We start from the raw sequence: 16004 nt of genomic DNA, 5'->3' as shown, positions 1-16004 counted from the left end.
GAGGCAGTTTCCTCCTTCCTCCGGGAAAGCTACCACACGTGAGCCCGCAGCCTCGGAGGCGAGGCAGAACATGGAGAAAAGCCCGCTTGCCTCCCGTTATGGCGGGGCCCGGCAAACCCCAGCCGCACTCCAGCGAGTGGGGCCGTTCCCCGGGCAGCCCCTCAGCGAGGCCGCCGCGGCGGCGCCTCAGGCAGCGCCCTCGGGAGGCGCCAACGGCCGGCGCGGCGCGCGAGCGCCGAAGGAGTTAACGGCCTGGGCTGCAAGCATTGGCGGGGCGGGGGACGGCGGCGGCCAATGGCGACGGGCGGCGGCGGGGGGCTCGCCAATGGGGGCCGGCGGGGGGCGGGGGCGGGGGCCGGCGCGGCCGGCGCCCGGTTGAATGGGGAGTACAAAGAGGCGCGGGGCCGGGACGGGCTGCCGCCGCCGTCCCTGACAGAGGCGTGCTGGGCCGCTGCCGCCCGTAGCACTGCGCCGCCGCTCCGTTCCTGTGACAGCGCGGGGGAGGGAGCGCCGAGCCCCCGCCTTTTTTTTTTTTCCTTTTTTTTTTTTTTTTTTTTTTTTTTTTTTCCCTCCTTCCTTTCCCTTCAGATTTGCTCATTTCTCCCCCTCCCCGGTGCCGTGGAAGAGGCGCTCCCGCCGCCCGAAGGCACCGCGGCGTAGCGGCGGCCGTGTGCATGAGCAGTGCGGCTGCCGCTGGCCCTGCCTTGCCACCGGGGCTCCGCCGCCGCCGCTGGGAGGCGAGGCGAGGCAGGGGCGCTGCCGCCGCAGCCCGGCCCGCCCCGGGCAGCCTCCCCCGCCGCGCCCAGGGCTCCCCCGGCAGGGCATGCTCCCGCAGGCTGCTGCGGCCCTACGAGCCTGAGCCTTATTGCCCTCCCCGCCGACCGGCCCGCGGCGAAACCGCCCGCCTCCCCGCGGGGCGGCCGGTGCCGCCGCCCGCCCGCCCTGCGCCCAGCCCCGAGCGGCGGGTGCCGGGCCGGCGCGGCGCGCTGCGATGCGATGCGGCGCCCCCGCGGCACCCCGAGCCCCCGCGGCTGCCGCGGGGCTGAGGGAGAGCTGCCCTGAGGCGGGGGGCGTCCCGGCCCCGGCGGCGCCGAGCTCGCTCGGGGGTGTCGAAGCACCGGGGCCGGCGATGGCGCCCGCCGTGCTGCACTGAGGGGTCCCCCGGGGAGACCCCGGCTCTGGGGGACACCTGGCTCCTCTGGAGACTTTGGGGGTATTTGCGGGTTTTGCCTTTTTTCTATCCCCCCCTTTTTTTTTTTTCCATTTTTGCCCCTTTCCCCACTGTCTTTTGGGGTTTCTTCTCAGCTGCGCACCCCCTGCGGTGGGGGAGCCCCCTGCACCAGCTCGGCGGTTGTCCCCTCGCCCGCTGCCCCTTCCCGCCGGGCATGTCCCGCTCCAACAGCGTCAGCCCCCCGGGCTTCGGCGGCCCCTCGCCCTGGGCAGGCTCCGAGCAGCACCGCTCGGCCTGGGGCGAGGCGGAGGCCCGGGCCAATGGCTACTCCTACCCGCCGCCTCCCAACAGGTCCTCGGGCAAGAAGGCCTCCCGCATGCTGAGCAGGTGGAGGAGTGAGGAAGACTATGAGCCCCAGGCGAGCCGGAGCCACGGGGAGAGTGGCTGCAGGATGATGAGTTTTAGGTCCAAATCTGCTTGGCAGGAGCATGGTGACGACAGCCGACGTCACCGGTCCCGCCACCCACCCGGCGGTGATTCCACCACTGCCCCCAACAATGCCAGCCCCCGGCAGCTGGGGGAGCAGGGGGAGGTACGGCCCCGGTCCGTGGAGCTGGGGTTGGAGGAGAGACGCATCAAGGCCAAGATCGAGGAGCTGGAGGAGGAGGACGGCGACGAGGGGGACTCCGAAGCGGCCTTCTCCATGGGCAGCTGTTGCAGCAGCCTGCTGCAAATCTTCAGGTCCAAGAAGTTCCAGTCAGAGAAACTGGAGCGCCTCTACCAGCGCTACTTCTTCCGGCTCAACCAGAGCAGCCTCACCATGCTCATGGCCGTGCTGGTGCTGGTCTGCGTGGTCATGCTGATCTTCCATGCTGCGCACGGCCACTACGAGGTATCCTACGTCGTGGTGCTCTCTCTGGCCATCCTGCTGATGGTGGTGCTGTGCATGGTGTGCAACCGCAACGACTTCCACCAGGACCACATGTGGTTGGCGTGCTACTCTGTCATCCTGGTGATCCTGGCAGTGCAAGTGGTAGGGGTTCTACTGGTGTGGCCCAGGAGTGCCTCAGAGGGCATCTGGTGGACCGTCTTCTTTATCTACAGCATCTACACGCTGCTGCCGGTGCGGATGAGGGCTGCGGTCATCAGCGGGGTGGTGCTCTCCGCCATCCACCTGGCCGTCTCCCTCAAGATCAACGCGGAGGATAAGTTCCTCCTGAAGCAGGTAGGCGAGCCCCGAGCGGTTCGGGTGTGCGCTCAGCGGCCCCCACCTGCCCGCCGTGTTGAAGGGTGAGGAAAGTCAGAGGGTTTGTCTGACTTCCACAGGCCTGCCCAATGCTGGAAGGCTGACAGGGCTTTCAGTCGAACCCCTAGGTTATCTGCTATGAGGTGGGATGCTGTATGACATGGTGGCTAGCCTGTAATCTTGCTTTTTTTTTATAGCTGTGGTGTTTCCTCGTTGCTGCTTTCTGTTAAGGCTTTAAACGTTTAAGAAGTGTGCCTTACTGGTTTCCCGTGATTGCTGCTCCAGCGCTGTCAGCCAGCCCTGCTAATGCCCTTCAGTTGTATTTAACGTAAATAGCTCCGCGTTAAGCACACCTGTGGAATGGTATCCGTGCCTGCTGCCGTGTTACCAAGAAATGTGTGGAAAGCCTTGCCATTTTTGTCAGCTAGAGGTTATCCTTGTGTGTCACTCCCAAGTCTGGGTTTGGTGTCACTGTAGTGCTTGCTTGTGCGTCGCAGAGTGTGCTCCATGGGGATGTGGAGCTTTTGGTTGAGCGAGAAGGTGTTTTGCTCACAGATGTGCTGGAAATATCTATGGTGAAGAAGCCCAGGGTTCATATACAGCCAGAAAAAAAAAAAAAAGTTTTTTAAAAAAGTATAAATGTAGACTATACTTTAGCTGTGATATTATGTTTAACTGGAGCAATTCAGTTCACGGGAACAATAAGACTATTATCGAATGCATTACAGTGCAATTTTTAATTACCATATCTGTATAAACAACAGCAATACAAGGCGTCGCTCTTCTTTTCAAGCAAGCAAGCAGCCTTGGGGCTCATGTGCTTTAAGCTTGCCAGACACATTGGCAATCAGGAAACCATTCACTTAAAACATTGTAGCTATGTGGTAATTAATCGTCATCCTGATGAACAGGATTCTGAACAAGGCTGAGACTGTCACAGATACAGCCCTGATGCTTGTATGTAACTGGGGACTGTATATTAAAATCAGGTGTTTGGTAGCTTTACAGCCCTGTCACATAATATGAAATAAAGCCTTGCATTTGCAGTGCCTGCCTCGAGTCTTACTTCTGAGTCCTTTTGCGTTCCACCTGCTGCAGCATCAGGAAAAGTTGTAGGGCTTAAATAAAACTTTGCTGGGATGGGGTTGTCGCTGCTCTGCTCCACAGAATAGCCCATGAAGTTACTCTTTTCTCTCCCCACTGCCCAGTTAAGCCTGCTTGGACAGTTTCTGGCTTTGTTCTTAGCTTGTTACAGATATTTTTATAAACTGTACATGGCATATTTTGCTTATGCGTGATATAAATGGCTTTTTGTACATTTCCAGCAGAGCATATGCTGTGAGCAGGGCAGTTGCTGTTTTTCTGCTTGACTTAGAAAAATTTGCTAATGGTCTTAGCTCTTCCTCGTTGGGGCTCTGGTCCTGCAAAGCCTTGTGCATGCTCTTAACTTTATAAACCGAGACTTGTTCTATTGAATTCAGTGTGTTTGGAGGCTGCATTCTTACATATGAAGGCAAAGCTTGTCATGATTATGACCAGTAGACTTAAAAGTCTGTTACGAGCAAAGCTGAGTTTGAAGGATACTAACAAGTACATAAAGTATTGTTATGTTGGAGTGTTGCTAACTGTATTTTTATGGGAAGAAGCCTAAATTACAAAGGCCAGAAGATTGACTCCCTAAGTAGGGGATCTGGGATCATTACAGTTCCTTCCCTTTCTAAGTGCAGCAGGATTATTTGTAAGAGGTAGGGCTTGTGTATAAATGTGCACTTGTCAAAGGTAAATACACGGGCAGTAGATGATGGTACGGTATGTACAAATCTGTGCATTACACAGTTGCTTTCGCTTCCATACTAGATTTGGTCAAACTAGTTGGGTTTTCCTGCAGTTAGTTAATGAGGAACGTCTTAGGATGTGCTCTTACTTTGTTTTCAAAGGCAGAGTGTCTCTCTGTGTTGCGGGGGTTTTTTTTGTACTAACACCAAATGCCAGTCTCTATCTTGCTGCGGTCTACGTTGGCGTAGCTCTGGCTGAATTCAGTGGGGTTGTACAAGGCCAAGAATCAGATTCCTTGCACGTTTGCGTATGAACATGAGCCGCTATCTCTGGCTGTTTGATAGAAAAATCTGTTTCTGCTGAGCACGTTGCCTCACATCTATTAACAGGCCTTCCTCACTGGGGCTGTATCTCGTTGCCATGGAAATCTGTTCTGTTCAGCTCTGCCCCACTGATGCACACAAGCCCTGTTTTCCCCCTTCAAACTACTGGGGCGAAGGCAGATGAAGACCACATAAAATGAGAAGAGGGGGTTAAGTTGTTTTCAGTGACTTCATGCTGGCAGTCACATCAGCCTGGGTTTTGTGGAGCAGAAGTGGATGTTGAATGCATTTGTGACTACGTGACCAGATGGTTCTTTATCCATGGCAGTCACAGAAGAAAGGCTGGTTAGGATGTGTATCCCCTTTCCTCTCTTTTTCATGGCATTTTAAACCATAATACTTAAGCAAGTTCTTTGTGGGGGCTCTTTTCTTTTAATCTTGTCCCAGTTGTTTCCAAGCCAGGAAAAATCATACACTCTTGTTATGATCCACTAACATTCAAAGCGGCGTGACTCTTGTGTGGACTGTTGTGCACTTTTGTGAGGCTCAGGAGCCTGTTAAAAAGTTTGCTGCTTCTCTTTCTCAAGAGAGTAAAATCCTTGGCTGTAGATCCCTTTTGGGAGAAAGGCAACTTGTTGGATTCCCTTGCTGAGGAATTTTATGCTTTTATTGTCTGAATTACCTTCTCCTAGCACTACTGAACTTATCTGCCGCCAAGCTCTCTGGTCTGAGACTATGCTAGTCAGGCTTCATGAAAGGGTTAAGGCGGTCCTCTATTTCTGAGTCGGTAAAGTGACAGGAGTAAAGGTAGTTGTGATTGTTCAGTCTTAGATGGGCTGGTTTTTTTTAATAATTCTTCTGGGGTCACTGGACTTGGGAAGTAGGCTCTGACTTCTTTTTACTACCTGGAGGAGTCTGGGGTCTGTCTTGCTAAAGAGTGCCTTGAGCACCCCTAGCAAAACCAACAGGTATACTTGGTACCTCTGTGAGTCTGATCAGGTAGGGGCAATGACCTCGGCTTTTCAAATTGATGTTTGATTAGAACAAAAAAGCTAAATAATGCAAATTATTGCATTATATTCAGAAGTTATCCAATGCTGAGGGAGGGGAGAAAAAGAAATTGTGTTTGAGGATTTACTCGCATCCAAAGACTGCTGCCAGAAGCAGAGCCCGTTAAGTATGTGACGCTTCACCAATTACAAATCTTGATTACTTAAATTGATGCTTGATCAATTAATTCTTGAGGGACTGCTTTCAGATTTATTGGGGAGGGGATGACTGCTTTTGTCTTCAAGTTTGTGCCCTTGTGTTATTCTGGGACAGTCTGGATTACAAATATGTTACAATGTACACAAGACCATGTCTTCCTCTCCTTGTTATATATAGTGTATCTGGTTTTAGGCCAACCTTTTCCATAGGTTGGTTTTGATACGCTTTTGGGCTCTGAAAACACATCCAACTCTAGGATTCATCTAAGAAGTAATTTACATGCAAATGAGACTATCTAATACTTCACTGAGAAAGAAATATCCTATTTATCAATACACTGTCCTGCATTCACAACAAAGATGATACTGAGATTTAGTCTATGTTCTGGTAGGAATAAGCTACCTAGCTGATCCGCAAACTTGTACAGATGTATGGAAGAACTTACAGCATGTGGGTTGCAGATGCTTAGGTCATGTGAGCAGACCAGCTGCCCTCAGTGCAGATAGTCTTGAGTAAGCACTGGCATTTTTGCAAGACTAGGAGCTAAGGGACAAGGAGTTTCACAACAGAGTTTATTGGGCTCTGAAGCAGACTTAAAAAGGGATGGGGATTGTGGGTGGGGGACCAGGAGTAAGGGATAAAAACATCAAACAAACCTGTGGACTGAGGTTAGATTTGCTCCTGTTTTCCCATCCAAACCTGTTTTATTGTAACTTTCTGAGGTTCCTTGCTCAAGGATACAGTTAAGCCTTTGTAGTTTATTAACTCAGTGTGAGCGGGTGACTGTTAAGGTACCACAAAACCAGACGACTGGGAAAGATAAATACTTTTTGTCTTGTGTCAGTATCCCTATCGAAAGAGAAACTGAAATGCTCCAGTTGCTTTCCTCTCCAAATACTACTGCAAAGCTTCTGCAAAGGCTCTCTGATAGCACAGTTCTGAACAGCTGCCCCAGTGCATGGCTCTTGTTTATGGCACTCCGATTCAAGGCTCCTGATGCTGAGGTACTTCTTGCTCAGCCCATTTCCATATGCCTCCATCATAACAACATTACATTAGTACTCCTCATCCTTCACTTCTGAGAACTGTGTATGTGCTGGCCTTTCTCCCTGTCAGTCCACGTTAATGGTACATGATTGATCCACAGCTGCACGGTGGTTCTCTCGAAAGTGTAGCATTTCAGTTTAACCATTTATAGGAAGATGCTGGTGTGAAAACGTGTGCAGTTTCTCATTTTCCTTTCCCTAAATAAACTGTCACTTCAGCAGGGCTAAAACCAGCTTCTCACTGTAATAGGATATCGACTTGAGTCTGGTGGATATCTTCTAGTGTCTCGTAAAGATGCTTTTTAGGTGCAATTTAAATCTCATTCAACAAGAAGCTAGTCATATAGCAGGAGAAATAGTACTGTATGTTCCATCTCAGCCTCACTGTGCTTAAGATATGTAGGTGATGACTGGTTTTGAGACTAACAGATTCTCAGAAGTGAATTACTCAAGTCACTGTATTGTACTTTCGTTGTCTTTGAGTGGCTTTTATTTGTAACGGAGAGATGAGCTACCTGAAATGCAGATAGATCTGTGTGTCACTTTTCTTACGGTTGTTTGATGCCTGTTTTACTTTTGTCCACCTGGAAAATAAATTTGAGTAATGTTCATTTAGGGTGTGATTTTTAAGGCAGTTGGCTACGTGGGGCCAGATACCATGTGCCTCACACAGCACTTAATGTCCTGTTCTGCATAAACATTGATATCAGTAGAGCTCTTGTATGGTAAGATGTGCTCCAGCACTGCTAACAACTAAAGAATCTGCCCAAGCAACAATTTGACTGAAGTTTGTAAAATTTGATGGTTTGTGGTCTTTTGTTCAGGGAAATAATGGTAATCCAAAATATTCAGTAACCATTGCATTGGTAGTTGTCTCCCTAGTGTAATTCTGTAACAGAGGTAATTAAGTCCCTGAGGTATTATATATCAGTTAGTCCTTAGTAGGAATATTGTCTGGATCTCTTGGGAATGTGTGTCTTGCTTGAGGTTTACAAAGGCATATCTGTTTTTCTTATCTCCTAAATTACCCTATGATCCTGCCACCTCCTAATCTCCCCCCTCTTTATCCTCCTTCCCACTACCCTGCATTAGTTTGATATTTCACTGTAACGTACACTGGTTAGTGTAATAGAGTGCTGTGTGTCTAATTTTTTCTGCGTTCCTAGATTCTTAGTAGGTTTGTTGTCTTGGTAAACTGACCCATTTGTCTTAATTCCTCTCAGCCTTGCGGTAGCAATTGCAATCTTATAGCTGGCTTGGATCTTGGTGAATTGAAGAAAAAGCTTGATGGAGAAGATTTAGGTGCATTGCTCTGCCAGATAAGCTCATTCCAGCAAAAGGCTTGTCCTTCTAGACATTTTATGACACGCTTGAAAAGGCAGGGTGTGCTAGTTCTGCTTATTTCTGGAGAGGTGAAGATACTTCAGCAAAAGGTTGGATTTCATCAAGACGCATGAGGCAGAAGGATAGCTTTCTACGCCCTAATCGTACAAATCAGTTATTGACTTCTCCCTCAGTGTCCCAAGCTCGATGGCTTGGTTTGACACCAGTGTGACCCTTATACCCTAACTTGGACAGGTCTCTGACAGAGTATCTTATTTATGTGGTCTTTTGTGAGTAACTGCATTCAGATGATTTAAAAACCTGAACGGTACTAGAAACAAAATCCTGATTATCCTGGTGTTAATGGCTCACTGGAACTTGTCGTGCCCTCTTGGAGCCTGAATTGGCTCAGCTCTTCCTAAATGCCCTTTTGCTCAGAGTTCACAGTTGCTTGGGCAGCACTGCCAAGGTCTGGGGTGCAAGAGGACTGGGACTCTGCCCAGCTGGAATGTGAACTTTGGGCACCAGATTGTCCTCCAAATGCATTCAATTTCTGTTTGATTAGCTAATCTTTCAGTCATGTGCCATAGCTCCCTCTCAGTCTTTTAAGAAAATTGGAACAATTACTAACTTTTGGGCCATTGCAGTAGTTGGAACAGTTACAGCCTTTTGGGAAGAGCTGGTTTTGTCTTCATATTTTGGTACTGGATATTACTCTCCTTTTCCAATTGAACTAAAAGAACTTTCCTTCTGTCCTGCTAGGAGATGCAATGAAAAATCTCCCACAGCAGCTGGAACACTGAGAGGTAAAAAACGAAATTATTTTGGCAGCAGCTTCCATATGTGTGGTGAAGTCGTCCACCCTGTAGCTGGTACTGGCTTCTGAGAACGTGCTTTGAAGAGTTCCTGTCTTCCTTTTTTTTTTTTCTTTTTTTCTTGGTGTTTTTTTTTTTTTTTCTCCATCACCACCCCCACCCCCCAACCCCTCATGCAGGTGGGTGCAGTTCTGAGAAAATGCCCACTTTTGTTTGGAGAGGTAGAAGACAGGGCTCCAAGTTTTGCTAGCCTTGGGCAAGCTTTATCTTCCCATCTGCTTTGCACTGTAGGATTTAAACGGCACCTTGCACAGGTGATCTGTACCCAGAAGATGCAATGATGTAACGCAGAGGGAGCTGGAGTGCACCAGTCTCCGAGACTCCCTGCTATGTGATTTCATGGTAAGCTATGTGTTTTCTTTCCATGGCCCAGCAGGGTTGGACAGTGATAAAGTGTGTGCGAAGTATGTGAAGATTCACAGCTTCTGGGAAGTGGGTGAGGTTCCTGTATAACTGCTGTGTGACTTTTTTCATCTTCTGTGAGTCCTGTGTTTTGATGTGGGATACACTCGGTGTTAGTTCCTTCCCACCTTCTGAAGTCTAGCCTAGTGATCTGAACTTGTGATGTCTTGCATCCAGGGGATGCTCTTTCTTCTTTTTGTTTTGACATTGATGATACTTTTCAAAAAAATAAAAATGTTTTTGTCTCTACTTGAGATGTATCCAGCTGCTGCCAGAAATGTAATTTGGTTCATTATTATGGAGTCCTCAGGCTAGGTAAAAACCCAAGGGGAAATCTCATGTGAATGAAAAAACACAACCCCAAAGATATTAAAAAATATAATCTAGTTATGAGGGGGTGTGAGAAACAGACAAGAATTTTAATATTTGTCTCCTGAACTCCAAAATGTTCTCACCTTATCACAGGAAAGCTTGAAGTTTCTAGCACTTAATAAGATCACACATAAAACGGCTGTCAGGCCAAGACAAGAGTCAAAATGCTTTTTAGCACCTGTGACTGGGCCACTCCCAAGGAAATACCAATGTTTTATGATGGTGATAAGTCTTGCCAGCTTCATCACTGTCAGGATGAAGTACAGGTACAGGAATGGCATCATTGAACAGATCTGTAGTAGAATTTAGCATGAGATGGTCTTATTCTGACAGCCAGAGAAATGGACTGAATGCAATTTAAAGCTCTACCTTCCACCTTCAACTTTGCGTTTGAACGTTCAGGGAGCCCTTCTCCCATCAGAAGCCTGGTGGTTAGACAAATTTGTGAACTGCTTCAGCCAGACACAGGTCAGTTTTGCACCACAAAGATGATGTATTTACAAGTGGTAAGAGACCCCACCATTTAAGAATTCATGGACAGTGTTGGCATCACCAACAGTATTGCTTCTAGTGCCAGGCTGGCCTCACTGACGCTGAGTGGGATTTTTGTTACAGCATTTACTACAGAAAGTTTCATTATATTGTCAGTCTTTGTTCTGCAAATGAAATACGTACTTTTTTTTCTTCGTATTTATAAGTCACTAACGTGATTGCAATGTATCCTTACTCTTTCCCAGACATCAAGAACACAAATCATATTTGTGTATTTAAGACACTATCCGGATTGTCTGTAGTAATAGCATCAAGCAAATCCAGGCTGCACTGTATGGTCATCGGTTGTGGCTTCTCCTACTTCATAGCAGCAGAAATACCAGAAGAGAAGTATATTTCAAAGGGTCATCAGTCCTGCCCTGATTTTGTTTTTAATTCCTCTAGCTAGACCGCTTCTTCTGTGGTTTTGAGTGATGAGTTTTCAGATGCAATATTAAGCTTCCTTTTATTTTCATGGAAAGTTTTACACATCCATGCAACATCCATAAATTTTTTTCCTGTGAATTGGGCCTTTGTGGTACTGCTGTGCTTTGCTAGCATCCTCCTTTTTCCTGGGAAACGTTCCTCTTTTTTTTTCTTTTTTTTTTGAGATTAAAGCTGCTCTACAAATTTAACGTACACATTCTGCTAGTATCAGAGTGCATCTTTGCAGACAGTAAACAAAGGACTGTGCTGATGCAACAGAGGGCGAATATAAATGAAGAAAGGTTTGTCTTTTCTTTTTTTGTGTTTCCCCCGGACATTAGAAATTGATCTCTCAAAGCAGCAACTTACGTACACTGTTTATTCCTTAAACGTGTTTGCAGCTTGTATAAGACATTCTGTCTCACTTCATAGTCAAAAGAAAAGGCTACGACATTGCTTGCAGGAATCTGTCATAAAACATTGCTAATGCAGACAGTTCCCTGGCTGTGTTTTCCCCTCCAGAAAAAGCCATAGCTCCTTCTCATTATTCCCTGCTCTAGACTAAATGCTACAAGTACTGATCTCTGTGTCCCTCAGAATCTGAAAACTGAGTTCTTAGACCTAGCAATGTGGTAAGAGAGTACTCAAATCGGTATTTCTAAAAAGAGTAGTTTGCTGGACAGCCCACAGATGACAGAGCTACTCAGACATGCTTGCTGAGTGAACTCTCTCAGGTGGCTGGGAGGTACCCAACAGCAGCTTTGTGTGTATTCTTGATGTGTGGGTACCTATGTACAGAATTGCACAAATGGGTGGACCAAGGTATATGTTATTAATGAAGGTATTTTCAATTGTATGGGATTTCTTTCTTTTGGGCAGGTGGTTACTAGTAATCTCGTAGAGGAAGGGAAGAAATGTTCTGTGGTGCTAGGAAAGGAGGATGCTCTGCAGTGTGGTGGGAGACTATGTAATTAAAATGTCAGTCTCACTCACGCTAAAAGCTAACTGCAGTCTTTAAAACTGTTAAACGTGAAGCAGGTTACTAGTGGGAAGTGGGAACTGCTGTTGTGTGGTGAACTGGCTGGATCTTAAGGCCAGAAAGGAATACTGAGCTTTTTAACATTACTCACTGAACAATTCTTCTCTTACGTTTACTGATTTCTTCTGTTCAGATGGTGTGGAGGGAAAAAAAAAATAGTTTAAATGCGGAATTGCACAATATTTGTCAGTTGAAAAAGCAATCTGCAGTGATCTCTGAAATGAAGGTGAACTGAACCAGTACTTTTTTTTCCTCTCCTCTCTCAGTAAGACAGGATTATAACACCCTGTGATGGAACATATTGGGGGTATTTTCCTGCTCAAGGTGGCGGCATCTACTTAAAACATAACACAGATGGTCATGTTAGTTTGTGAAGGGGCTCTGACATCATGCCCAGATTTTGTACTGGGTAATTATGTTCTTGCCTTTTTAATTGATGTTGAATATGGAGTCTTTCTTCACTCCATTTCTATTCTGGACTCTTCGGTAGTACACCACCAAATAGCTGCTGTGCATATGGGAGTTGTACTATCATATCTGAGAAATTTGCAAGGCTGTTGACAAGCCAGAAAAATGAGGGGATAGAGCACAAACTTGTATCTTCTTAGTTGTGTTGGTGTGCTGGAGAAAGTGTCACCCCCCTGGTATGACAGATGCACTGATAACTTTTGAAAGCTACAAAACCAGAGATGGTATGGTTGAGGGATACTTCCAGAGGTCAGCCATGCCATGCCATCCCACCGCACCAAGACAAGACCAAGTCAGCCTGAAGTGTTTGTGGCAAGTACTAATCAAAGATCCATCTGAAAAAAAACCTCTTTTGTATACGTGCTCTTTGGGATCACGACACATCAGTATGTGTTTTCTTTGTTTCTTTTGTTGTTGTTTTAGGCAAACAAGCAAGCACAGCCCTGGGTAGGAGCGGACAGTAAAGAAGAGATGTCCGTGACTAGAGCTCTGGCTGCTCTTAGCTGAAACTGACTCTTGGTTTTCCTTGTTTTACCTAACCCCAGCTCCCACCCCACCTGAAGCCTGAGGTTCTCCGTCACAAACAGTGCGTTTGTATAACACTTGGCGCAGTTGGGTCTCATTCCTGAATGAAGCCTTCTTGAAAGCACTACAGTACAAGCAATAAGCTTGAAGGTTAAATGTCATTTCACAGGTGATTTCTCTTTCAGTGCCTAGTCCTTCTCAGCTGTTAGAGTAGGTATACTTAGTTAACTTGTTAGCACTCCAGGGCTGTTCCAGGGGCTCTTAAAAGTGTGTGCTTTTTGCAGCCGTGGTTGAAGTGACTGTGAACAAATACTTAAGGAAGTATTTCCTGAAAATATTTTCATCTCCCATTAGAGAAAGTTAGGATATTGCATTTTTTTTTTCTTTCCTGATAATGTGTATCTGGCTGTAGTCGTGATGCTAAAGGTTTGTGCAAGTAATGTTGCCAGGGAAAGGTACCCAGGCAGATTAGTTCAACTGCAGTATAGCCCCCACTGTATAAAGGCTGTAGTCCACTGCCGGAATCACCTTGCTCTTCTATTTTAGATGCAAATGGACCTAGTTCATGTCATTCACTTCCACTGGGAATGCAAACTAAATAGTCACGCTTGTTAAGGGGAGTGTTCACACATGTTTAAATAATTTTCTTCAGTTTATTTTGATAAACTTTTCTGAACAGACCAATCTTTACAGCAGTATCTCTAGGGTAAGACTGTAGCTTGTGTAAGTCAGGAGTACTTTATATTATTAACTTAGTGCATTGCCCATATATGCCATTTTCTATTAGAAGAGATGGTGTCACCTTCTGTGCTACGTGTTTACCCCCTTGGCAAGGGCTGGGGCCACTTGCGATAGGGACAGTCAAGAGAGGAGCTTATCTGTCATGTTTAGCCAGCCCTTGGCCCTGTTACCAAAGCTGCTTCTCAGTAGCCAGGTCACGAGTGTCTCCTTGATATGACTGTTTCTGTGCTAGGGATGGCAGTGACTGCTTACAACTCATCCTTCACAGAGAAATTGTCTGCTTTCAGAGCCTGGCCTCTTGCTTGAGGATGAGAGTAAACCTTTTCATTGCTAATTCCACAGCAGCTGTGACTGGGGCAATATACTGTAATAAGATGTAGTTCTGGGATCCAGGGTTATTAAATGCTTGAAGTGGCAGGTGACGCTCTTCTGTGTCTTTCCTGGCAGAATCTCCTTTGGTTTTATAGAATCCTTTAGGTTGGAAAAGACTTTTGAGATCATCATAATCCAACTGGTAACACAGGACTGTCAAGTCCACCACTAAACCATGTCCCTAAGCACTGCATCTACTTGTTTTATAAATACCTCCAGGAATGGTGATTCCACTACATCCCCAGGCAGCCTGTTCCAATGCTTGATCACGCTTCAGGGCAGAAATTTTTCCTAATCTCCAATCTAAACCTCCCCTGGCACAACTGGAGGCCATTTCTTCTTGTCCTGTTGCTTGTTACCTGGGTGGAAAGACCAATCCCCGCCTCCCTATAACCTCCTTTCAGGTAGTTTTAGAGATCAGTAGGGTCCCCCCAGTGGTTTCCATCAGCTCTTCTTTTGTTTAAGCATTTGCAATACTACATGTACTGTTCAGCCAGTGCCTTGCCACAGCATGAGCATATTGCTGTATGTAAAACTTCATGGGGAGAGATGCTGACAGCTTCCTGCATGCCAAACCTCCTGCTGAAGATTATTGGAGAAATACTGTACTCCATTCAAATGGGTGGCATTGTAATATTGGCTTGCTGGTGGAAACTTAGCGCTTGGGTCTGGGCAGGGTGCAAAAAATTGTTCTTTTCAGTAAAGAGAAAAAAAAACCAAACCCTGAAAGGTGCCCTCTGCACAAACAGTAGCCTTAGGGCTGCAATTCCCTGGGCTGAGTTGAATAACTTCTGAATCTTAACAGCCAGGATACCTTCTCCCTCTGCTATTCCCTGTCCCAGCCAGATCTAACAGGAATCTTACTTGTGTCTAAACCATACCCTAAATCCTTGTTGCCTTATCTAGTTTTTATTTAGCACCACAAGAAATTAGTTGGAATCTAAATGTGTTCTGCCTATCACCAAAAATACCTTTGCCCTCTGGCTGCTTGCAAAGTGCCTTTAACTCCCCTCAGGGCTATTTTTGTAGGAAGGAAGAGCTGGTGTAGAACAAAAGTGACTGATTTACACTGATCAATCCTCACATTACTGAAAGGCATCTGTCTGGTACTAGGCACCCTGCAGTACACATTTTTCAGAGAAATGCTGGTGAAAGATGTGTCTGCAGTGTCTCCTGTCTCTCTCCCTAGCTTGATTCCTCTGTAGGTCCTGGGAAAAAACAAAAACAAAAAAACAACAAAAAAACCAACAAAACCCCAAAAGCTTGAAAAGAAATACTGTAAAAAAATTTAGTAGTGAGAGGTGCATTTTCCTCTTCTTCACCCATATGGTAATGGATCACTGAGGGTTTGGTCATGTGTGCTTTAGCAGCAGTACCTGCCAAAGAGACAATCAAATTCAGTAACTGAAATGTTTTTTTGCTCCCAGCCCAGCTCAACTAAAAGTGTAGTCCATTTATTTGGACCAAAATAGTCTGTGAGGTGCACCTGTGCACCTGAGCTGCCAGATCAGAGGGGTGGATATCATCTAGGGAGAAAACAGATACAGCTGAAGGATGTTAAGGACAACATCTTGATAGGGACGTGCTGCTTTCAGAATTTGTTGGAGGGAAGAGCATAAAGCCCTATTTCCAGGAAATCCTTAACATAGCAGAAGAGAGGATGGCCAAGCATGGTCTTTTCACCTGCTGCAGCCCACCCTTCCTCTCCTGCTTCCTTGTTTTCACCTCCTTAACATTGTAAACAGCCACAGGAAAAGGCCCCAGGCAGTGCAGCTCTGTGTTGCTGCTGCTGGAGCTTATTTTTCTGGTGCACTTTACCTGAGCAGGTAGCGAGGATGAGCCCTGTCAGCTGTCAGCTTTCACTAACAGTCAAATGGCATTGCTTACTGACAAAAGGAGAAATGGTTGCGTAAGGTACCTGCATTGCCCTGTGCTCCACAGTGACAGCAGAGAAGAGTTTGTTTCAGTGGCTGTTTTCTCCTCTTACCTTGGTAAGAAGCTCCAGACTTTGTTAATATCCTGAATGTCTCTTGGAGGTCTGGTTGAAATTTTGCTTTTTGGTATCTAAATAAACTGCAATGGATAACTTTATTAAAAAAGGACACAGCCCCAGTTCCCTCCTGCTTTGGTAGTGGAGTGTGTGATGAGAGCATGATCCA

The 16004-nt window shown here is 46.6% G+C and overlaps 1 protein-coding gene across 2 annotated transcripts in view; it reads left to right on the top strand.

Annotated features, from left to right (window-relative positions):
- Positions 1 to 399: 399 nt before the first annotated feature.
- Positions 400 to 16004, top strand: part of ADCY5 (adenylate cyclase 5) — a 223833-nt gene continuing 208228 nt past the window's right edge. Inside the window, exon 1 of one of the 2 annotated variants that reach the window (XM_056348488.1) lies at positions 400 to 2396. In XM_056348488.1, the coding sequence (XP_056204463.1) occupies positions 1386 to 2396 (1011 nt within the window). In that variant the 5' untranslated portion in view covers positions 400 to 1385. The remainder of the gene's footprint in view (positions 2397 to 16004) is intronic. The other variant, XM_056348487.1, reaches the window with a different exon arrangement.

This window comes from Falco biarmicus, chromosome 8 (assembly GCF_023638135.1).
Source record: "Falco biarmicus isolate bFalBia1 chromosome 8, bFalBia1.pri, whole genome shotgun sequence".
Lineage (NCBI taxonomy): Eukaryota > Metazoa > Chordata > Aves > Falconiformes > Falconidae > Falco > Falco biarmicus.
This window is presented reverse-complemented; position numbering and strand designations above follow the sequence as displayed.